At 43.4% G+C, this 24,686-nt stretch overlaps 1 protein-coding gene across 4 annotated transcripts in view; it reads left to right on the top strand.

Moving 5' to 3' along the window:
• Positions 1–20,831, top strand: part of LOC147019673 (calcium-dependent secretion activator 2-like) — a 100,786-nt gene extending 79,955 nt beyond the window's left edge. For 3 of the 4 annotated variants that reach the window (XM_085894296.1, XM_085894293.1, XM_085894295.1), the window contains 4 exons: positions 6,774–6,881; positions 7,096–7,194; positions 7,423–7,583; positions 16,621–20,043. In XM_085894296.1, the coding sequence (XP_085750422.1) occupies positions 6,774–6,881; positions 7,096–7,194; positions 7,423–7,545 (330 nt within the window). In that variant the 3' untranslated portion in view covers positions 7,546–7,583; positions 16,621–20,043. Of the gene's footprint in view, positions 1–6,773; positions 6,882–7,095; positions 7,195–7,422; positions 7,584–16,620; positions 20,044–20,603 lie in introns of those variants that run through there. The other variant, XM_085894294.1, reaches the window with a different exon arrangement.
• The last annotated feature ends 3,855 nt before the right edge of the window (positions 20,832–24,686 follow it).

The following is a 24,686-nucleotide window of genomic DNA, read 5'->3' as shown; positions in this document are numbered from 1 at the left end:
TCGCCATACTTATGAACAAGGTGTCCAGCCAAATAAACTACTTTATGCTTAAGGGCATCGTCAGACCCCAAGAGATCCTGAGTGTCTTGAGGAGTAATCTCGTTACGGAGTTCACTTCGCTCATCTGGATTTATGGAAGTTGTACAGTTCTTTTTACAATCAATCATACGAGAACTAGATTCGGGCATAATGTCATGCTTAATGAGCGTTTGCAAATTTGCAATTTTAGCTGCAGCCATAATGTCAACTACGTCAATGAAGAAGTTTCCACCGCTTCTTTGCCTGGCTTGGCCGAAAAATTTTTCCAAGGCTTCATCTGCAAATATAGCAGGAAGAACGTAGTCAAAGTCTTTCTCTGCCAGAAGCAATTTGGCAGCATCCACATTATTACGTGTGGACACAGTGAAGGCTTCAGCTTACGACCACCACCTCCTTGCCATGCGCAGGCAGATATAATTTGGCCTGCCTGCTCAAGCCAAGTTAAACTTGTACAGTCTGCTGTCCAAGGCTGTCTGGATTTGTCGCGCAGATGGATAGCTGAGAAACGGTCTTTCACGTTCATCATCTTGAACCACTCACTCATTATCTGGGTGAGGATGATTGTGCCTTCGCTGATGCCCAGTGAATCCTCAAAGGTCTTTAAAGCAGCGACAGTCTTGTCATTGAACACTTGGCATACCAATGGTACGCTCTGGCGTTGAAGGGGCTTGGGGAAAACAGCGGTGTGCGTCAGCTTGGTTAAGCGAATGGGAGTAGCCCGGTCGATCTCATAAACCTTCTGAATATCACTCCAGTAAGCTTTGTACTCATTACCCTCTACGACAAATGAGAGTGTCTTGCCATCAACAATAATCCAGTTGTTGCGAACATTTTTGAAGATGTGCACGTAGTCGTACACTAAGAACATAGATTGCTCTTGAATTGACAGCACTTGGCAACTTCCTGTTCCTCCAACTTTTGAATAAACACTACGGTTGGTATTGCAATTGTCACATATCAAAGAAATCACAGTACCGCCTGCACCAACTACAGCTGATGCAGCTTCGATAAGAAGTTCCTTCAGCTGATTGGCAGTTAGTTTTTTTGCAGGGCAAAATGCGTAGAATATAGCGTGGACCACCGAAATGGCAGGCAACTTCAACAACCATAGCATGTGAAGCAAGCATTTCGTGTTCACCACCCGCTGCTGCATTTTGAGCATATCCTACAACATGCCCTCCAGAAAATCGCAATGTCTCGACCAGCTTTACCTCGTCAAACATTAAATTGGCCAAACGCTGCTGTGGTTTAAGCTGATCGAACAAGGTTTTGAGGTTGGAGTCCTGCTGACTACTAGCAAGCATCTGTTTTACCTTTTTTGTTGATGGTAGAATGGTTAAGCCGGATCGCCGAATCATTTTGTATGCACTGGGTGATATGTTGTGAAGCTGCATTGTGAAAATCACAGTAGTATCAGTATCAAATCGGCGACAATCAAGAGATTTGAACATAAGATGCAGCTGCGACAGAAGGAAGGTGAATGAGGAAGCTCGTGTGCCTCAGTCATCCAACAGAGCTGGCTTATTACAAGCTGAAGAATTTCCTTGCTTGTGAATTCATAGATGTTTACCTGGTCAGTTATGGATCTAATCTGGGACCATTTTGAGAGCAGGCTGTTCTTCTGCAAAGGAAAAAGTCGTTTGGGCACCTCAATGCCATCTTTCTCAACTCTATTCAAGAATAGAAATCCAAAAGGTGAATGAACTTGTTGGAAATGAAAGAACTGCTTGGCAGTTTGTCCAGTAGCATCAATTCTTGATAGGTAAAGGTTTTCCTGGTCTTTCATGACGTTAATGCCAGGAAAATAGGAGCTAATTTTTGCACAGAAGTGGTAGAAATCTTGGATATTGTCTGCAGCCTCATCAGCTGCCTGCATCTTCTTAGCTCTTGATTCTGACGTAGAAGATGATGTTGGGCGTGGGGCTGAGGTCACCTGCTTCAAAGCTGATTTGGGTACTCCAGGAAATATTGATGGGGGTTCTTTGGGTTGTTTGCCACCCCTAACTGACACCCAATCACAATTGAAATGTGTCTCACAAATATATATCTCCTTTAAGCACCTCAAGCTTTCTTTCTCATTTGGCATTGTCAATATCCATCTCTCCCTCTCCTCAGGATCTTTTGGGAAGGATATGACCTTTACACAAGGCGTCCCATTATAGTTTCCTCTACAACCAAAGCAGCTGCAACGACGTGGCATATTGTCACCAAAGCAGGAAATAACACAAAGATCCTGTGAGATCACCAGCTGGACAGCTTCTGAAAGAGAAACAAACAAAACATACATTAGTTAACGATGATAGAAATCAGAAAGTAGGTGCAGTAGGTGCACAATGTCATGTTTTGTCATAGACTTTACAAAAGTTTTCCTCTATGAGTTGGACACAAAAACGGGCAAAAAATACCAAAATTCAGTAATTTGACCTTGAAATATGAACTTTTGACCTTGAAGATGACCTCAGGTGGTGTTGAAAATGACACTATTGAACTTGCCGTCCTCAAAAACCCCTATATGGATCCCGAGATCGTGTCTCTAGCCCTTCTTGAAGTTATTTTAGCCCCGGACTCAAGTTAATCCTTCAGACTCGAGTTACAAACCCCGAGATCGTGATGTTCCAGTCCTTCTCTTTAGGAGTCTGGTTTGACCACTAGCGGTGCTGCCCCAATGATGCGACCCACATCATTATCATGCCAGGTCCACAATTCTTGCGGAACCTCTTCTAGCAGACTTTCTGAATCCTTTGTCTCGCTCACTGTTCTCGTCAGCATCTCACGTTTTGGAGGCAGATCAACTTTCTCCACCATCCCTTGTAGAACCTTCTCCTTTAAATCGGAGATCCATCCTTCGTCATTCACCAATTTATGCACTTGCCAATGTAACAAAGTTGCGGAGCAAGCCACCGCTGCCCCCTGCAGGCGATAAACCATAAAGCCTAAATCCTTTGGGTGATGTCCCACCGCTGTGGTTGTTACATGCGAGGATACACCCGGTGGATACTTTGTCAATTGCTTCTGTCCTTCTGTGAGTTTGACTTCCGCTGCAATGCCCTCTTTCCCAATCATTAAACGGCGAACGGACAACTTATCACACCTCCCCAAACGCGGAGCTATCCTCTTTGCAAATTCAACATCATTTCCGGTTGCGTCGTAATAAATTGTACAGTGTGGCGGATCATAATAAGTGCGTGTCGTTACCTGTGCATTACATTTTCTAGCCAACTTCGCATGCTTTGGCTCTCTGCCAAGATTACATCTCAGCACATTAAAACATCACTAATCGGCGGTTTCGGCAGCCTCCACCAATAAACTGGGTGTGGTGCCATTAAAACCATTATTGCTAATTGTGCTTTCTTTGGGGGGATGTCAACAAACACCCCTCTCTTTGTACATGCCATCGTGCATCCTAACTTACATAGCAAATCTCGACCGAACAAGTTTACTGGTGTAGTGGTTTTGAGAAGGAATGCATGTTTCTCCTGCAATGGTCCACATCTTACCAGCAATTGTGCTGTTGTGTCTAATGTTTGAATCTTACCCCCTAACCCCACTACCTGTGTGCTATTTCTAGATTTTCCAACCCTTGGCAGTTCTTTAACTGCAATTGTGGAGCGAGTGGCCCCTGTGTCGACGAAGAAAGAAAGCTCCTTCCCCTGACGTTCAGAGTATAGGTCGGCTCCTCTCTCGGGCTCAATGTCAGCATTACTCCTTCCCTCGAGGGTCCACTGTCATCCCATCAATGCCGTTGCGAGTTAGCAGGTCGGGGACCTGATGTCCGCTTTCTCTTTGGACACTCGTTTCCAATGCCCTCTCTTTCCACATCCAAAGCAAGCATCTTGCGGGGGAGTGATCGTCTCGCAGTGATCGTCTCGACGACTGATCGTCCCTTTGTCTCTACCTTCCCGACCCCTGTTCTGCGATCTCTTCTGGGGTCTCCAATCTGATCATTTGTGGGGTCTTGGGGGTTGCCTCTCCCTCTCCAGTGGTGATTGTCATTGGCTCTCATCCTCTTCTGAATCGGATTCCTCCTCTTCATCTGAAATTGCAGGTCTCAGAGGACGAAAGGGTGGGTCTAGTGATTCTCTCACCTTATCTCGCAATACCATCTGAAACACTTCTTCCTTCACCTTTACTTCCTTCTCTGCCTTCTTCTCATGCCTCGCCGCACATTGATTGGTCAGCCGCAGTCTGAATAGCTGTGGGAGGGATGGCCTGCCAACCTCGCATCACATATTGTAATTGCTTTTTCAGGGGTGGGTGCAAACCCTCCATTAGGAAATTAGTCAACAAGCAATCAGGAATATCTGCTCTGTTGGAATTCCCCCATGTGCTCAGAACCCTTGTCTTCACCGATGTTTAAACTCTCCCACTGTTTCTCCCACCTTTTGCTGAATAGCAAACACTCTATTCCAATCCAAAGTTGGGGGCTTCAGCGCACATTGGATAGCATCATATAGCCTATCTCTAGCTCCCTCTCTGTCCTGATCTGTCCACGCTGCCCCTTCCTTGGCTGGCCAAGCTGCTTCCCTCTTGGCCTCTCTCCACACGGTAGGCGAGAGAACTGCCTGGCATACAATGCCGACATCCCAGTGTGTACATTGATGCATTACCATCCATTGGGCAATCAAATCACGAACTGTCTGCGGTTCATTTTGACATTCCATAATTCGGTCACACATCAATCTTAATTCATGTTCTTTAAACTGTTGATACACCACTGCCGCTGCAAGCACAGGCCTGCCCCGCACAGCCGGCACTGTTGCCCTTCTTTCTCGCATGGGATACATAGGGGCAGGGGGCACCGCTTCTTGAGCTATTTCGCCCCCCCCCCCCCACACATACATCTTCACAATCCTAAGCTGGGATCTTAGGATATATGGACACATATGGTCACCCAGTCGATAGGTCGAACAGCTGATACTGTGCAGCTGAGTGAGATAGCCCCAGCTGTTGGTATGCCAGGGGTTGGGGTGTTGATGGTACTATCTCGGTGTTAGAGTACCCTTGCCCCGGTTCTTCAGGCACCAGGACAGATGATGAGCCATACCCTATCATTTGGCTCGGTACCGGCGTTGATGCAGCTGCATCCTCAGCCTTCCACTCTGTACCTTCTAATTGACCCTGAAGCTTCAGCACTTCATCTGCCAAGGTTGCTTGCTTGGCTGTGCTTACCATTTTATTTGCTTCCTCCTGCCATATTCCAAACACCAGCCAGTCCACTGGCGTTTTAAGGCATGAAGACGTCGATGTACTTGAGAGGAAACTGTTTATTGCCCACGAATAGCGTGTACACGGAGAACAACAAACACCAGGAACACCAACTTGGTAATTGAGGATGCCCGGAGAGTGCTTCTGCCAGGGCAGTCGAGTCACTCCCTTTTATGCACGGTTTTATCTTTGACAAATGCTATTTTCACAATTGTCCTCCCCTTTCCCAGGACCAGCTGAGAGCAGCTGGCTTATATCTTCCAACAACTGTGAATCAAGCAAGATAACTCAAAGTAAAGTAACTCCTTAATGCTGCTAAATAGCATTCTTGTGGATTACTGACCACATCCTTATCTCGAAACACAGTGCTCGAAATTCCTTTTGTGAGCAACAAGCAGGAGTATATTTTTGGCTACTGCAGGAGAGTGAGTAAAAGTCTTGGGAACAAACAAAGCTAATAAGAAGAAGCTACAAATCCCAACATATATATCACGTTTTCTCCGAAATCCTTATTTATTGCCAGTCCCAGATGTGCTTCATACCTACATCTGACTTCAACTTATTGAACTGTTAAATATGTCTGCAAGTACAACACTAACATGCTCAGCTACCTCCGTCAGTAACCGAGGATGAACTGATCTCTTCTCTTTAGCCTGCCTTCTTTTAACCTCTCACTGCCTCTGTACACTGAGAATGTCAAAAAAAAAATTTCACTTCAAGTACTTCCTAATGACATCCTGAGAACTTGCTTCTACAATCTTCAACGTGTTGCTGCCATACATTAACCCCCTCCCCCCACCCCTTGTTACATTACATGCATGACAAAAAAAGATTTATTTAGCAGCAAAGATTTGGGACACATAAAGAGATGCAGCTGGATTGAGATGAATGGATCTGAAATCTAAGCAGCACTCCAAAAGGAAGGATTATGGCACATGGCACACTGCCAGAAAAGAAAAAAAAACTCTGAACAAAAGTGAATGAATACAGCAAACATAACAGAAGAGACTACACACCATTGTGAAGGCTATTCAATGGCTATATCCAGACAGAAATAAACCAAACAAACTAATGAACAGAATGGGTTAATTCGTGTACGCTGTGTATAGCTTAGACCAAATGTATAGTTTTATGTACCCTTTTGTTGAATATTTTGTTTTTGTAAGGTCGTAAAAGCAAAAATAGTTATTGGTATCGGTTATTAATTAATGGTATAGTTATATGTAAAAGCAATAAATAAAAAACAAAGTAAGGTATAGTTATTACTGAGAGGTTTGTGTATTGATTTTCATTGCTGATCACTGCCCAATTGCATGTTCTTGCACGTCTTTGACTCACAGCTCGGGTGCATTTGCCCATTAGTTTATGCCATGTCCCATTAGCTTATACACCTTCAGCCCACAACTTTGTCCATACTCGACCCAATGTCCCACTCATGTAGGTGGAGCATCGCAGTGGGAATGGAACAACTGGATGTACGTTTTCAGTTAAAGCTGAATACCACATATACAGTACTTTACTTTCCACAGAGCACAAGCATGGATCTGGCAGACTCCTACGTAACGTTTGTTCGTCAGAACCAGGAAATAATCAGTGAGAAGGGGCTAAGTGATGAGCTGCAGCAGCGCATCTTCTCGGTGAGGATTCAAGTGGCTTTGCTTAGTCTGGTGCTTCACACTTGATATTTCTCTTGTTGTGCAGCATGGCAGATTTTAGGATTTGGCATGTTTGGTAAATACACTTCATACTACATTCCTATTATGGAAAGGAACTTGCAAAAGCTTGCAATTTGGTTTAAGCCTACTCAGCATTTGATCTCAGAGGATGATCCAAGGTTGCCTTTGTGTGTAGGACTGGTGTTTGGACACCTTCAATGTTTTGGATGAGTGGCTGAAGGATAGACCATCTCTGCATATCCACCAGTTCAACAGTCTTGACCTCATGGTGCGAGTAAGTGTAACATGTTTTTTTACGGCAGATCACTGGCCAAAGATACTGAATCTGCCTTTGCTATGTGCAACCTTGAGTATGTGTATCGTGTCTGAATGGGACAACCTGAGTGCACCTTCCAACGATATGTGCTCCATAGAATTCTGATTGGTGTCGCTGTGTATCTATTTCGTAACTTCCATGACAGTCATATTTCTGATGGATTGTTTCCGATTTGTTACCTTTCAGATGTGCCAAAAAGATTTTGAACGCAGAGGTTGTTTACCCAGTGCTCCTGCTGTACAACGTGTTCAGGAACGTCTCAAAGTGGAATCTGCTCTGGTGGAAGTAGCTGCCAGCAGTCGGAGTTGACAATAATGGGACATTATGGCAGTTCTTGCTGAGGAAAGGTGTGCCTCTAGTAATTTTTGTGGTGGCCTCGGGGCCCATTTGGCTATAATTTTGGTGCGTTGCATTCTGTCCACTCATTTTCACATGACCTGCTTAGAAACTGAGACATGATTTAGAAAGTAATATCCATTTATCTTCAATAGCAAATTGAAAATGGTATTTTGCACATGCTGTGTTGATAGTTTTGAGATCCAAAGCTAAATCATGCCTATCTTCAGTCACCTCTGCTTATATACTTTTTTTTGGCACATTACTCTTTGAGCAAGACCCTTTTTGCGGTGAGTGGCCTGACCTGCTCTTGCACAGAGCATGCTTTATGGTTTAGCCGATAAGAGTGGCAACAGGGTCCTTGTTCGCGGGACTTTCACAGGACATCTGCATCAGCAATCACCATATCTTTCTTTATCTCAATGCTCCAGAGGAGAGAGGGAGAAGATACATGGGGATGGGGAAAGGGGAGATGATTCCCCCCCCCACCCCACCACCCCTTTCCAAGGTCAACAGTGCTTTTCCACACCACAGCCGTGCTGCGCAGTGTTTCTACTCGGCCCGTCTCTCCAAATACAATTCATGGTTATATTTTAAATCATTCAAAAGGAAAACCCCACAGTCAGGCAGCAGTTGTCACCTACTTCAAGAATTTTGCCAATTTTGATTTTTCACTTTTATTTGTTCAAGGACATCGCAATGAATCACTTTCAACTTGTCTTCTAATTTTCAGTTAAGTATTTCACCATGTGAGGGCGCTTTTTCAAAATGGCTGCCAAAATCATAAAAATGCTGTTAAAAACGTAATTTTCACCAATAATTCCAGCAATTTAGAATGATATTTTATAATGTTTTGGCCAAATGATCTTCAAGTAAGTTTAACAGTAAGCTTAAGTATCAAAAACATTGTAGTTAACTACTCAAAGAGGGCGCATTTCTCCAAGATGGTGGCCAAATCATTAAAAATTCCCATGAAATGTATCATTCATTATAAAGATTACCGTTTTGGTTCAAATTCAACTGAAAATGTTCACCTTATTGCCGTGTCCCTCATGCTTTCACTAGTTAAAGATGATTTCCTTCAATACTTTACATAAGGTTTTAGTGATTTGGGTACACCTTAACTCAATCAATTATTGTGTACTCATAGACAATACTGTTGTAGGCCTACAGATGAAATATGTGTGGTGGTCTGAGAAAACCCATCGGAAGTCGCGATGGACAAGTTGTTTAGTTGGTTTGTCACATTCCAGGTACTGCATATCTCGCTTCTGTTTTAGTGCTCTTTTTTTGATACTTAAGTTAAGTTTCAGTTTTGTACCAAGAAGAGGGTTCCCTTCAAGTTCTTTTTGTGCGACTAGTAAGTCAGCTCCATGAAATGGCCCTACTTCACTACCCCAGTCAATATTGTCAATAACAAACAAGGGTCATGCTCCCTGCTTTAGAAAGGGGGGAACATGTATGCCTTTAAAATTGTCATTAAGGTCATCCATGATAGCCATGGCAATTCTTGTGGTCATTCTCTCAACTTCATCATATGAAACAGCCGTATTCATGCTTTGGAGCATTTCCACTTGTGAATGTGACCTGTTTGCTTGATATTGTTGCGAATTCGCGCCTGCCGGCGTGCGATCGGCCACGTGACTCGAATCATGGCACGTCACCCACCGGACGGACAATTCAGTCGTGACCCTCCGGGAACTATCGCCCGGAGCCAGTCACGGGTGGGCCTTTCGACCTCACCACAATCGTGCCAATCGGCCACGCGCATAGGATAGGGTTGTTCGCCAAACTCGACCTACCTAAGTACCCACGCGGATGGTAAACCGGGCGATCGTACCTCGCTGCAGGTCGACTCCGGACACGAGCCGCTTGGGCGGCCCGTTCCGTACTATTGGGATAACCGAGCGGTGTTATCGTCGGCCTCGACGGTTCCGATTAATTACCGGGCGTATTAAGCCCACTACGAACCCTTTACGTGGAGCAAGATGGAGATTCAAACGAAGGAAAGGACGCAGCGAAATGGGGAACAATTCAACATAACGCACATTTATTACCCAGCCCACGAAAAGCACACATATACAGTCAAACAGTCAGAATGCACATATATCAATTTAAAACAAAAACAACAATGCAGAGCTACGACCGAATACGCGAACACATGGCAACACTTATACAGTTTTACTTCACAGACGGCGCCGACACACATTTACTCAAAAGCAAAGGAAAGAAGCCACCCTCATGGGCAAGGCGGCAGACGGGCCTGTAGGCCAATATTTGCGCGGGACCTGCAGGAGCGGCCAGGTCCGCGAGACCGGGGCGGGGGGGGGGTCCTACCCGCGTCCTCATGACGAGCCGCAAATGTGGCTGCCCGGCGGTGCCCTGACTTCGTGCTCCTTCGCGGGTTTCATTGGCACCGCTTGGAGTGGGGTGGGAACGGGGCCCCCTTTTGCACTATCTCAGCGTGGAGGAAAGGGGGAAATTGTTGATGCCCTGGGGGAGGAGAATGGCTGGCTGGCTGGCTTGGGTCCCGCGACGAGCGATCCCACCGCGACCTCGTCGCCGACCGCCGTCTTCCCTGCCTCGGACCCGAGCTCCTTGGCCTCCTCCCACAATTCTCCTCAGCCGACTGCAGAAACCACCTCGACGCCTGCGCCTCCCGACTCCACTCTGCTCTCCAACCTGACTTGACTGCCTGCCAAAACTCTCTTTGCGCTCGGCGCTTTATAGGCCCTCAGGAGAACCCATATGCAAATTTCCGGATCAGGATGAGCTCGGGGGCGGAGCCACGCTCGCCCATTGGACGGAGGAAAAGTGGGCGTGAACCTCCCCTCATCCTAGAATTTGCATATTTCGATTTCACATGGAAGCGCCTGGAGGCAGGGCCAAGCCGCTCCGCGCTTGCTGATTGGATGGATCAGAAGTGGGCGTGTAGCATTCCTGATCCGAATTTTCCCTCGGAAAGGCCGCTATTTGCACTCGCGGCTCGGTGCGTTTCGCTGAACGAGCCCAGGACAGCCTGACGCTCAGTGTTCACAGGTGGTGCGGGAATGGCCGTAGAAGGAGAGAGGTGAGGGTGGTGGAGGGTTTTTGGTGGTGGTTTGATGGTTATGGCGGTTGATTCAAAATAAAGATAGAACAGAAAAACGCCTAACTCAAAGCGTCACAGCCCGAATGAATCACATAAATCCCCTCTAAACAACGGGTTTGGGGCTAACTACACATGTACTTACAGTTATCTCACCTTGGGGACCTGAATGGTGGTTTACGAATTTCCACAGCCGTAACAATATGATACCAGTGCAAGGCTTAGTCAATGGTGTATTCTTATCCTTGTGAAAACTGCCACCTTCTTTGGACTCATAGTTAATTTGTCTCTTAGTTCTATATGCAGATATGATGTGCTGAGTTAGATTTCTTGATGTTTTCTCAGCTTCTCTTTCTCTTTTGACTTGTAGAGTAGTATGTGGACCATAGGTTATCCACCTCACGAGCTGCAATAGCTTCTTAGGTGTTTCAAATTCATCAAATGATCCTTTATATTGCCAGTTTTTCATGTTGTCAACTTCTCTTCGAATTGTCTTTGAAGCCCTACTAAGAATTTCCATCTCTTCATCCACATTTGATGTTTTATACTCATGTGAGGATTTTGTCTTTGACTAACTGTGACACAACAATTTCTGGTTTTGGCCCACGCTTGACAAAATCAATCCCAGGTATCTTCTCAAGTGAAAGGGACTTCAGGTGCTGCTTAAAGTTAGTTCTTTGAACTGTTACATCATGTTCTTCAAGGAGTTTAATATAGGCATTGTTGATTGCCTTCATGTCAATGCTTGGGAAACTGTCACTATTGGTGATCATCAACTACACTATGTTGACAATTTCAATGTCACATATGGCCTTTCCGATGGCTTCATTTTCAGACGAACAAGTGTTTGTACTCTGGAAAGATTCAATGTGTCTGGTTTCCTTTCTGAAACAGGTCAGATGGTATTTACAGTTTTGGGAAAATTCATCCATGGCATCAGAAAGGAGTGCCAATCTTGTGTGGACGTCTTTATTTATGCTCAGTTCCTTTATCTGTAAGAACTTCCTTCCCATAGGCTCACTGCAAACTTGATGCAGTTTTTCCACACTACTGCGTTGACAGAAAACACACAATTCCTGATCAAGCGTTTTCCTTGTTTTTGGAGTTGATGGTACAGAACTTGTACTTGGCCTCCCTCTCTTTTTGTTCACTGTACATTTTAAATCTTCTTCATGACTTCTTTCAGCTTTCTCAAGGTTAGCTTGGTTACTAAGTGATTTGTAACATTTTCTGTGGTAGCGATATTCTGCCCCTGCAACAATGTTCATCTGCTTTACTCTATCGTGAATGTTAATGTTTTTACCAAGTCTAGCCCATTTTTCACTGAACAATTTAATACTGTTTAGAGATATTTCACTTGCTAATGAAAATTCATCTTTCCATCAGAATTGTGCATTTCTGCACAAATGATTCACTGTTCCATATTTCAATTGGTCAGATGTTTGCTTTCATGGTAACAGACAACATGGCCCAGCATCAGCTTGAGCCCTGCAAAACAACAAGAGTTCATAATTAGTATCACTAAGATGAAACAATCCAGAAAACATCATCATATCAGTTGATATGTGTGGTCAATATTATGTTTTTAACATTTTTCTGTGATTTTGGCAGCCATTTTGAAAAAGCACCCCCAGGCGGTGAAATATGACACTGAAAATTGGAAGACAAGTTGAAAGTGATTCAGTATGATGTCCTTGAACAAATAAAAGTGAAAAATCAAAGTTGGCAAATTTATTGAAGTACTGATCAGATAGTGACAACTGCTGCCTGACTACCACATCAGAACATTAACAAAAATTTAACTATGTGCAAGCAACAAACAAAGCTTAATAAAAAGGAGAATTTTATAAGCAAGTTGGATAAAAAAAACAATTAAAGAAAGCTGAAATCCGTGTGTGTGTGTGTGTGTGTGTGTGTGTGTGTGTGTGTGTGTGTGTGTGTGTGTGTTTATTTTTTCCTTTTACTTAAAGTAATTCATACTAGCCTTTTGATATTTATTTATTTATTTATTTATTTTGTATGCAGAAATCTTTGAAATGTATCACGGCCAGTCACAGCTCATGATAAAAATTGACATTTTGCTTATTGGAGAAACAGAGTGAAAATGTTTGCTGATCCAGCTTCTGGTGTATCTTTCAATTTGCAACAGAATCCTTTCATTTGCAACATAATAAAGCATGGCCAAATCATAATACATAGTTCTATTTTAAGTCCATAATGCCTTGCTTTAATGATAGTGGGATGGAAATGGGGGTTCTGGGGCAAAGAACCCTCTTGACCACTTTTCAGAAGTACTTTTTTTTTTTTTTGTCAAAAGTAAGTACTTTCACCAATAATGAATTTCCTTTCAAAAGTACTTTTATCACTAATTAATTGTTTTTCTTAAGTCAAATTAATCATGCTATATATAGTTTTTTGCACCATCTCTCAATGGTGAAGAATCGCTTGAAATATTATTGTATCGGGATTTGGATCTTCACCAAAATTAAATCTATACGTCCTTGTCACACATCCGACCTGTCCACCTAGTTTTGGTCAAATGTGTCTAATGTTCTGAGATATCCTGCTCACAGACAGACAAACAAGGGTGAAACATAACCTCCGTCCACCTTTGGTGGTGGAGGTAATAATTAAAATGATTTTTGGGAAATGGACATTTGGACTTGAAAGTTTTTGAATGTGTATTTCGGTTAAAAAAAAAAAAACTTTCTGTGAAAGAACTTCCAAGATGATAAATTTTACTTTTTTTTTTTTTTAGAATTTATTTTGGGAAATATTTTTTATAAAATTTTTTTTTCATATATATTTTTTAAATTTCTTTTTGTGTCTTTTGGTTTATAAAGTGGGATTAAAAAAAAATTTTCATGTTTTTAAAATGGGTTTTTCTGGATTTTGTGAATTTTGCCTTAGAAAGCTATTAACTTTTGATAAAGTACCGTAGAAACTGCTAATTTTGATGAAAGTGGTGAAGAGATTGCTTTGCCCCAGAACCCCCATTTTCGAACTAATGATGGTGTAGATATGCAAGGAAATAAAGATTAAATAAGAGGATTCATTACCATTACCACATCTGCTCTCCAACAGTAGAATATTCCAATCTTTGTCAAGTTAGCTTTTCAGATACAGACACACACAGACACTCAAACAATAAGCAGGATTTAAGGATGTTGGAAAGAGATGAAATCTTGTTGCTAAATAAGGAAGTTTCAATATTGTTTTGATGATAATTGAGGTAAAATTCTTAAACTATGTCGACGATCCAAATTCTTTCCGAAATGCTAAAAGAAGCACTATTCTATGCCGGCTGTTGTCATAAATACAGGAGGGTCTTGCTCTACACAGGTTTCCTCTATGCAGATTCGCTCGTGATTAATTTGTTGAGGCAAAGTTTGCAGATTGCGGTCAATGTGCTCATATAATCACAGGTTGGTGAACTATTTTTCACATTTACTCACTTAATTGACATGGGTCATCAATGCAATAACCCCCTCAAACCTCCCCCAACACCATCATCTCCATCAACTCATCTTTATCGTCACCATCATAAACATCACCATCACATTATTGGATCAAGTTTATCACCATTTTTATTAAAGGTAAGCTTCATGATCTGAATAACTCAAGAAAAACTTTATTTTATGTTCTTAGTACAGGGAAATAATACTTTGTTTTGTGTTCTTAATAACTTTTATTCATGAAAATAAATAGCACAAAAACAATGCACAAACATGTTAATTAAGGGTACATACAGTTTAGCGAAAAGGGGTGACAAATTTTAAAGTTAACGTATCTAACCATATTTTCCCCAATACTCCTTTTGTAGTTCACAGTGATTTTCAATAATGTAACCCCCGTGAACGTCACGGCCTTCCTGTAATCTATACTATAAGAGAGAGGTCTGTCTGTCGGTCTGTCGCCATTTTCTCAGAGATGGCCAAACGGATCTTCAACTTTCAGAGATTCATCAGTGAGTGAAAATTTTTATTAAAATAGTTGAATTTTGTTGGACATTTTTAATCGCTCGATAGTGCCTAAGCCTTTGTAGCTATGTGTGAAAGGTAATATAAAATGATCCTCGACCCCATTTCTTAGTGGGTATATTATTCACAGTATTCACAGTAAATATCACAATAAAACAACAACATAATTGTTATTTTTTGAGAATTTAATTAAGTACACAAGCTAGCTATCGTGTGCAGCCTGTGGCTGCTGATTGCATAATTTTCTGGGGACACGGCTGTACCGCTGATGCAGTGCCCAAGATTACCAATATATTGGTACTCATTTTGCCGACCTCGGAAGGATTACAGGCTGAGTCGACCCCACCTGGTGTTGATTGAGCAGCCAATGGCACTCAAACTCAGGATCCTAAGCTCCTAAGCCAGCCACCCTAGCCACCCTACCGAGGGTGGAAAAGATCATGGTTTTGGATTGGGGACAATCTGACATCTTTGTGAACAGCTGTCTTGAAGACCTGGAGGGAAGAATGACATTGAAGAGGATGTGGAAGATGTTTCCACGGGTGGGGAAAAAAGAGGAACAAATGAGTGGAGGTTAGGAGTGATCCTGGATTAAGGTAGTTTCACCAGAATGGGCTTGATGGTATACCGTGTGAGCCCTGCGGAAACCTGGGTGGGTGGGTGCGTGGGGCAAAGCATGAAAAGAACACGGGGTACAAGACCAGTGAGGAGGCAATAGAAGACGGAGAGATCACTGATCTCTCTGTGACAGTGAAGTGATAGATCCATAGACTCGGCTTCATCGCAGGAGATTCCAATGATCTGTTTTTGTTTCCACAAGGTCAAGCTGAATAAGATACGAGGCAGGGGCACCAGCACATCCGGCAGAGCAGTCCTACATCAACCTTTGGATGAAGGTCTTGTATGTTGATAAGAGTTCAGGTGTGCCAAGGAAGGACTTTGTACGATGGAGGATGCCGGGTCGGTGAATGGCTTTGAAGGCCAACTTTGAAATATGGTTTGCCCAAGAAAAGTCATGACTGATAGTGCGACTCAGGAGTTTGATTGACTGAACTTCCTCAAGAGGAGTGATAAGAAAACAGATAGGAGGATTTGCCAGATGGTCCTTTCAGAGAAAGATAGTGAGAGTGTGAGATTTGTCAGGATTGAAAGACATATTCCAAGTGTTTGACCAGTTTGTGACCATAGGCCGAGCATTTGGAGAGTAAGGCAGGATGCCACACTGTATCAAAAGTCCGAGATATGTCCAGAGAGACGGCCCTGATCTCATGTCTGACATGAACATTTCATGTCAAGCAAATAATTATTTTTTTATATCTAACTTGTTTAACGTGTGCAAAACCTTTGGATAACCGCTCATACACCAACTGCCTCTCAATTAATGTGTAACATTTTACATCACATGTGTTGGAATTGACTCAGCCAAATTCCAGTGCTGATTTTGTAATCAACATACTCGGTTGCTGCAATACAAAGTAGGACTGGTGGCTTTATTTGTGAGATAGCATCTGGCTTGGAGTCGGTGGTATCAGTTGGCACTGGCCGTACCCACGGCACAAGGGCTTCATCAAAATTCACCCTCGTGTATTGACCGACAACACGCAATACCTTTCCCAGAAATTTTCTTGTTATTGTATCGAACAAAGACCCGTTCATTCTCTTGCATTTGCCTTCAGACTAAATCGAGACATAAGCATACTGGGGGCTGTTGGCTCAGAATATGACATGACAATGAAGATATCTCTCCAATTCTTCACATCTTCAGTCCACAAACATCACCTCATGCTGGCCTGAATTTTATTGTAGTGATGCCATTCACTTCCTTTTCATTTCAGCAAGGCTTATCCTCATTAAAGAAGTCATTAATATTCCACTCTGTGATATGCATTACAGTCACATCAGGCATCAATTGCGATGCAGCACAAAATAATTGTCTGGCAATTCCAACAATCATTTGCATCTTTACCTTTGCCTCAACAGGAACTTGGATGATCTCATGATCCCATCTACAACCGTTTACTTGATATATATTGTAACTGCACCTTGAATGGAACTTCTGCAACGTCATGGTGCATGCAGCACATTTGAGGAAGCTATTTTGAAAATTGTCTCTCTGGACACCCTTGTATGCAAAAATATGTGCCCTGGTGACTGTACAGTGCCGCCATCACGACTGCGTTTGTAGAAACAAGCTTTGAAAAGTAACCTTCACATTTCACTGTCAAAAAGTTAAAGGAGGACACACATATTTGATTTATTTTTCCAAAATTATTTTTGCACTTCAGAAAACAGAGAAATTTGATGACGTTGCATGCATCGCTTGTGTGACACTCGTGACATACAAATTGGAGTATTTGAGTACTTCACATAGTCGTCATTTAAGAATCAATATGGTTAATAACTGGGAAGTTACCATGAAAAGTTGCAAATACATTTGATGGGAATAAGCCAAGTTCAAAATTTAGGAACTAGAAATGAAGTGCCAATTGCTGAAAATTTACACTGATATCTAACACACGTGATGAGGGAGGGTCCTCCTCCCTCCTCCGATTTCCAATTGATCATGCTGTACAATTGAGACAGCAACAGTGTTGCATCGGAATAACGACTTATTAGTCTGAGCCAGGTGCCGAGTCATGACATGAGGTTAAGGTGGTTGAGATGATCTCTTGTTTATGAAAAATGGTACAGCCAACCAAAAAATAGCACTAAGCCACACTCCACCTGTTTTGAGCCAAACAGGAAAGAACAGACTTGGCTTCAGGTGACATTTCATTCCTGATCCACCAACCTCTTTCGGTCGTTATTCCAGCTCTGGCATGCGGCCGCTATATTATATCAAATCCGCAATTCTTTTCTGGCCAACCTATAAAATGGCTCGAAAGTCGTTTCTGGATATTTTATATCCAATCCAAGAAAACAGACGAAACGGAATTTCTTTTTTTACTGAGTGCCAAAACAATGGCATTGCATTATTGTCATTTGTTTACTCTTTTTCTTTCTCAATGGGCATTGCGTGATCTGGCACCACTTGGCCACACAATGCATGCGTATTACCCAACAACCGTGCATGCTGGCCCACAAATCACATGACCAGATTGACAGCACACCCTATATTCTGTGAGCAGGCTATCTCAAATGGTTGTGGACAGATTTGGCCACAATTTGGTGGATAGGGTGAGTGTGTGATAAGGACGACTTGATAAGGTTTTTGGTGAAGATCCGGATGCTAGATGTTTTAAAGCGATTCTTCACCATTGAGCAATTGGCCCAAAAACGATATATAGAGTGATATCTCAAAAAGTTGTGGACAGATTTGGTGAAACTTGGTGGACAGGTTAGGACAGGTTCTTAGGACAAGAACAAATCGATTCGATTTTGGTTCAGGTCTGGATCCAGATTCGGCCTATCGGTGGGATACAAAATATAAACTGTTCAGTCTGGCGGAGGTACGAGCTCTTCCGAGTGTCATTGTCGTTAATGGATATGAGGCAAACGATTGAATGTGTACATATGTTTGATATAATTTGTTGGTAGGGATTTTGCCACTTTCATGAGGACATCAATCTAGTTGTCGAGTCCACTGTTAACATTCACTGATGAACGTTGATTGAATACTTCATGGTATCTTTCAAAAAGAGCAAGCCAATGTGTGCTGGTACGCTGGGTAAATTAATTTTTCTTGGTTTAATTTATGTCATATGGGATTACAAGTTAAACCATGCGAATAATGCCTTTACCTGATGGCTATTGTTATCGTTGCCCTCATTTAATGACATTTTAATGATGCATTTAGAATTAAGAGCATGTTAGAAAACGATTTGCATAAGAATATAATTTACACACACACGCACACACACACACACACGCACACACACACACACACACGCACACACACGCACACACACGCACACACACACACACACACACACACACACACACACACACACACACACACACACACACACACACATATACACATACATATACACATACACATACATATACATATACACACACATACACATACACATACATATACATATATACACACACATACATATACACACACACATACACATACACATACATATATACACACACACACATACACACACACACACACATACACACACATACACACACACACACACACATACACACACACACACACACATACACACACGTTGACTACATGGTCAGGCAACCCTATTATGGGAGAACATGATTCAACTCCCAGCACGATTGCTTCCATTAACCCATAAACGATACTGGAAAACATCCCTTTATTACCCTCGCCAGAGGAGAGGGGATTGCATTTGGGTCCGTTTGTTTGTCTGTCTGTCTGTCTATCTGTGTCTGTTTGTTTGTCTGCACAGAACTTTTCTCTGCAACTGCTTGTCGGATTGAGGCAAAATTTTCACCATTGGTGTGACGACTCATGCAGAATGTCTTGATAACTATGACGTCATAGGTGACGTGGTTTGGCAGCCATATTGGATTTACCCTGAAACCCATAAAAATGCACCACTCAAAAAAAGTCCTGGTGAGGGTCTGCAATCTCTGATTGCTCTTTTTCTTGTACTTTATGCAAGTGACCAAATTAGAACCCAAGAAACTTGCAAACTCTCTGCGATTGAGCATTCCTGAGGGATGAATCAGGTGTTGCCCAACAATTGCACCCATATTGGTCCTTGTCCGCAGTTCCATAGCCTTGTTAGCCAGTCAGTACGAGCTACCTTCTGTTACACCTGGTCCCCACTATGAAGAGGCGTTCGACTTGTAACCACACATACACACACACACACACACACACACACACACACACACACACACACACACACACACGTACTTTTCTTCACCTTCACCTCACCACATCCATTATTGGTCTGAAAGGCATTTTTGAATTTGTGATCCCTTATTGACAATCTCAGGGTTCTAAACCTTTAAAGAAGCTGAAATATTGTAAACAGTCTTGTCAGTTTATTTCTCGACCTGCTGTTGCTAATTGCAAGAAACACTATAATTACTGTGTTTAGCTAAGATTGGTGTAGAAGAAACAGACCAACCTTGAAAACGTATAATGGGGAAGTATCTTTCTTGTCATTGACATTGCTCTATTTTCTGCCATCTATTTCTTTGTGTTGATTATCTGTGTCCAATATTTCATTTGGTCATGTTGTTTTCAAAGAGTCATATTGTTTTTCAAACGTATTTTACAGCACTGGGTATTCAGGGAAAATATATTTCATAATGATGGATTCGCTAACTGCTGTTTTTGGAATTAATGCACTTTCTATAATTGAACAATGATGTGCTTTTATACTGTATGTTTGTTTAAGCTGTTTGATTTGTAAAGAATTTTATCTTGGCTGAAATAAATTTCTGACTACAAGCACTGAAGTGAAGCATTTGCATTTTGGAACTTCTAGCAAGTTTGACTTTATTTTGCATTAGCTGGGGCTACCGGATGCTGCCCGTGAGGGTGGGGGGAGGGGCGGTGGTTTCGGGACATGTTGCACTTTTTTTTTTTCGGGACGTGTTAGATCGCTGAGCTTTTTTCAGCAGTGGTTTCGGGACATGTTGGACATTGAAAAGTGATGGCATTATTGGCCTCATTGTGGTTACCTTTTGCCTGTGCGCCGGCGGCAGCACTGCCTGACCCCAAATCCCAATATACACCTTATAGCAGTCTTTGGTGACATCAAGGGCAACATGTGGAAGCTGAAAACCTTGCCCATATTTTGATATACCTACACCCCAAATTTGAGGCCTCTAAGTGCAACGGTTCGGCTGTGATTGAATAACGATGTACAATTGCACAAACAACCAGACAAAGACTTGAAAATATTTCCAAGATCTCAAGTAATTAATTTGCTGTCTGTGTTTCAAGCCAAAATAAACACGATATTAATGTAAAGATGGTTTTATTTCACCCAAATATTTGGTTCACTTCACTCCAGGAATCTTGGTTCTCTCCTGAGGTCCGATTTCGCCCATCCTCGTAATCTTGGCTGCTCTCCGGACTACCGGTGTATGTATGTATATGTTTTTTTTTTCTCTCATTTTGTCAACTTTATCTATTTCATGTAAATGTTTCTCACATGAAGCAAGTGCTTTCCTTCAAGAGAAATGATATGTTCCCTCACCAGTTTAGAGCAAGCCAAAGGCCGAGTATATTGGACTGCAGAGCATCTTCGGAGCTACTGCCATGGCCAAAACTATTGTCACCCTTGCACTTTTTTTCAAATAACTCACAATTTTCTCCAAAAATAAGTTGTAATTGACAAAAGTGTTTTGTCTCCACAATTCTTTATTTCACTGTTAATATTACAGAACCTTTGTTTTTGATTCAGAACTTAATATATCCTTTTAAATCAGAAAATAAAAAGAAATGGCATTGACAAAATTATTGACACCCTCAACTTAATATTTGGTAGCACAGACTTTGTATTAAATAACTGCAGTCGAGCGCTTCCTATAGCTATGAATGAGCTTGCTACACCTGGTAGTTTGGCCCACTCTTGTGTAAACTGCTTCAGTTCTTCCAGATTTGAAAGGTCAGGTCAGATATGGGAGCATGCGCCAGAGCAGCGTGTCATTGCGTCCACTTTCCGCCGGTACTCCAGGAGCCTTCGTCTGGCCATCCCCCAGGCAGATGCCTGGGCCATCCCCACCTGCTTGAGATGCCGATCAATCTGCTGCAACCAAGAGGCACGTAGTTGGCCCATTGGCCTCCTCCACTCATGAGACTCCCTCGCTGAGAGAATCTGGTGAGCAGAATCAGCGTCAGGAAAACGAGCCACATGTCCATACAGCCGCAGCTGATGCTCACTGACTATGCAGGTGACAAATCTCATTTGAGTCTCTCTCAGGAACCGCTCGTTGGACACAAAGTCCAACCAGCGATAGCCAAGGATTCTCCGAAGAGACCTGGTACCAAAGGAATTAAGTCTCCGTCTCAGATCCTTAGTCAGAGTCCAAGTCTCGCATCAAAAGAGCAAGAATGGAAGCACCAAGGACCTGAAGACTCGGACTTTCGTCCTCCCGCACAAGTACCGGCCATGCCACACCCCATGATCCAGTGAATCCATGACTCCCCAGGCCCGACCCAGACGTCTATTGACCTATGACTCACAGCCAGCAGAGACATGAATATCACTGCCAAGGTAAGTGAATCTCTCCACGACCTCAACATCCTCACTAGAAACGAACAGACAGGACAGCAGCATCCAAGATGTCATTGGAAGCCTGGATCTTAGTTTTGACCCAGGAAACCCGTAATCCCAGCAGCTCCGATTCCTCATTCAGCACCTCGAGGGCCCCCAAAAGGATCTCCAGAGTCTCTGCAAAGATGACTGCATCATCTGCAAAATCAAGGTCAGAGATCTTGACATTCCCAAACGATGCACCACAGCTTGATCTCTCCGACATCCTCCCTTGAATCCAGGCCATACAAGTGCTGAAAAGTGTGGGGGCCAGTACACACCTGACGAACTCCAGTAACAACTGGAAATAAGTCAGAGATGGTATCACCACATCTCACAGCACTCTCAGTACCAGTGTGGAGTTCAGACGTCAGATGGATCAGTTTTGGTGGCACCCCATAAAGACCAAGAATCCTCCAGAGGGCATCCCGATTCACTGAATCAAAGGCTTTGCAAGAGATCAACATAAGCTGCAAGCAGCCCCTGCCGAAACTCTCATCTGCGTTCGGTGAGGACGCGAAGAGCAAGGTTACGATCAATCGTTGACCTCTTTGGTGTAAAGCCTGACTGCTCTGGATGCTGGTGCTCAAGCAGATGGTGGCGAACCCTATCGAGAATTATCCGAGCAAAGAGCTTGCCCGGCATTGAGAGCGGCGTCACCCCTCGGTAGTTGTTGCAGTCTTGGTGATCACCCTTCCCTTTCCAGAGAGGGACAACAAGGCCCCTCTTCCACTCAGTTAGGATGATGCCTGTGTTCCAGGCAGAGCACCAAACTGCATGCAACGACACGAGTGCAGCATTTTCACCAGCCTTGAGAAGTTCAACATGGATGCCACAGATCCCTGGAGCTTTATCCCATTTCAACTGGTTTACCGCAGCCTGTGTTTCCACAAGTGAAGGTGGACCACAGTTGATTGGAGGGTCAGCAACAGTTATTGTAACATCCCTGACATCCAACTTGACAGCTGGGGGATCAGCCTGTTACAACCGCTCAAAGTAACCGGCCCAGCGGGCCTTCACTTCCGACTCCTCTGTCAAGAGCCTACTGCCCTCTGCTCGAACTACAGTACACCAAGGGATGGGCTTGGATGAATAAAATGCGCGAATTCCCCTGTAAGCAGGACGAGAATCACTTGACCACAGGTGAAACTCTACCCCCTCACAGATTCCTCGCACATAGGCCTCCTTGTCCACCCTTAGCACGCGTACAGTTTTATGCCTCAACTCCCTGAACAGTTCAGCTCTGCCATTCAGCCTGGCCTGCGACTCTGCTCAATGGTATCCAGTGTCCCTTGAGACAAAATTCTTCTTTACCCGACGATGAGTTCCAAGACATCCACCGGAAACATCAAGGACGGTGGTCTTGAAGGTACTCCACAACTCTTCAGGACCTCCCAAAGCACCCAGACCTCCCAAATGCCCACTCAGCTTGTTCACAAACTCCACAGCTACCCTCTCATCCTTGAGCTTGCCAACATCCAGCCACGCTGGGATGGTACCATTCTCCTGGATTTAAGGTGCAACTTCAGTGTTGCTACGACAAGCCGGTGGTCAGTATTGAGGAATTGAGCACTCCAGTAGATCCTGCAGTTCTGGATCATACTCCAGCAACCATCAACGAGGACATGATCAATCTCCTTTTCCACTTCGTCAGCGTTGGAATACCAAGTTCAGTGATGAGCTTGTGGGTGCTGAAACAATGAACCGGCCACCTTAAGTCCATGACTTCTTGCAAAGTCAAGTAACTTGGTGCTATTCAGGTTCACAGTTCCAGACCCATGGGGACTAATACCTCTCATAACCATCCCTATCAGTTGCAGTCGATGCATTGAAATCTCTCAAGACTTGAAGTGTATTTCGTCTGAGGCATTGATCAACCACAGACTCGAGTTTGGCAAAGAATGCATCCTTCCCGGTGAGCCTCAGTCAGGGCATAAACAGAGACCAGGGAAATGACACCCAAGGAGTGACGAATCCTTAATCTCATAACATGCTCGTTGACAGGTGTTACCTCCATTATCATTGAAGTCAGCTTATTTGACACAGCTACAGCAACTCCTTGGACATGGTAACCAGAGCGACCAGAAAAGTAGTAGGTGTAACAAACCACCTGCCACGATCTCATCACTATGCGGTCTCCGAATCTCAGAGAGTGCTGCTATTCCGCTGTCCAAACACTGGAGCAGTGCTCAGGTAATAGCAGAGACAGTTGATCATCATTTCTTAGGGATAGGACATTCCAGGCACCCACCCAAAGGGACCGCCTCAGGTTAACCCGAGGAGACCATCGTCTGATGGATGACACCTCAGCACCACTCCGACACCCTCCTGCAATCCAACGCAGGAAGATTACCCTGTGTTTTTCCTCCCATCATCAAAGAGTGGGGTTCTTGAAGGCTTTGCTCCAATCCTGTCATCCGGTGAGCTCCCCTGTGAAGGGCAGCTACCTGTGCAGGAGGTACTCTCATGGAGTGGGGTTTCAGTTTTATTTGTGTTTTGGTGTGTTTTGCGGAGTGAAAATTTTTACAGTAGCAGGAAGGAGTACAAATCCTGCCACCAACCTCCTCGGAAAGGATACCCACTGCAGGAGGATGTCCAAAAACAAATATACTGCCAAGATTAGCACTGGACAAAACAAATATACTGTTGGACCCCGCTGTTCGCGGTGGATATGTTCCTGAAAAATGCCGCGAATGTCAGGGCATTTTTTATATTTTTGTTTTTATTTTTTTTAAGATGGTGTAGGCTTGCCGAAGAGTGTTATGTTGTGTCCTGATTTGTTCTGTGCAATCAAAGGGAATATCAGGAGAAAGGGAAAACCCCAACAGCAGGGTGGAG

This window comes from Eptatretus burgeri, chromosome 9, assembly GCF_056783735.1.
Source record: "Eptatretus burgeri isolate ZD-2024b chromosome 9, Ebu_testis_v1, whole genome shotgun sequence".
NCBI lineage: Eukaryota > Metazoa > Chordata > Myxini > Myxiniformes > Myxinidae > Eptatretus > Eptatretus burgeri.
Note: the sequence above shows the minus strand (reverse complement) of the source record. Positions and strands in the feature narration are given on the sequence as shown.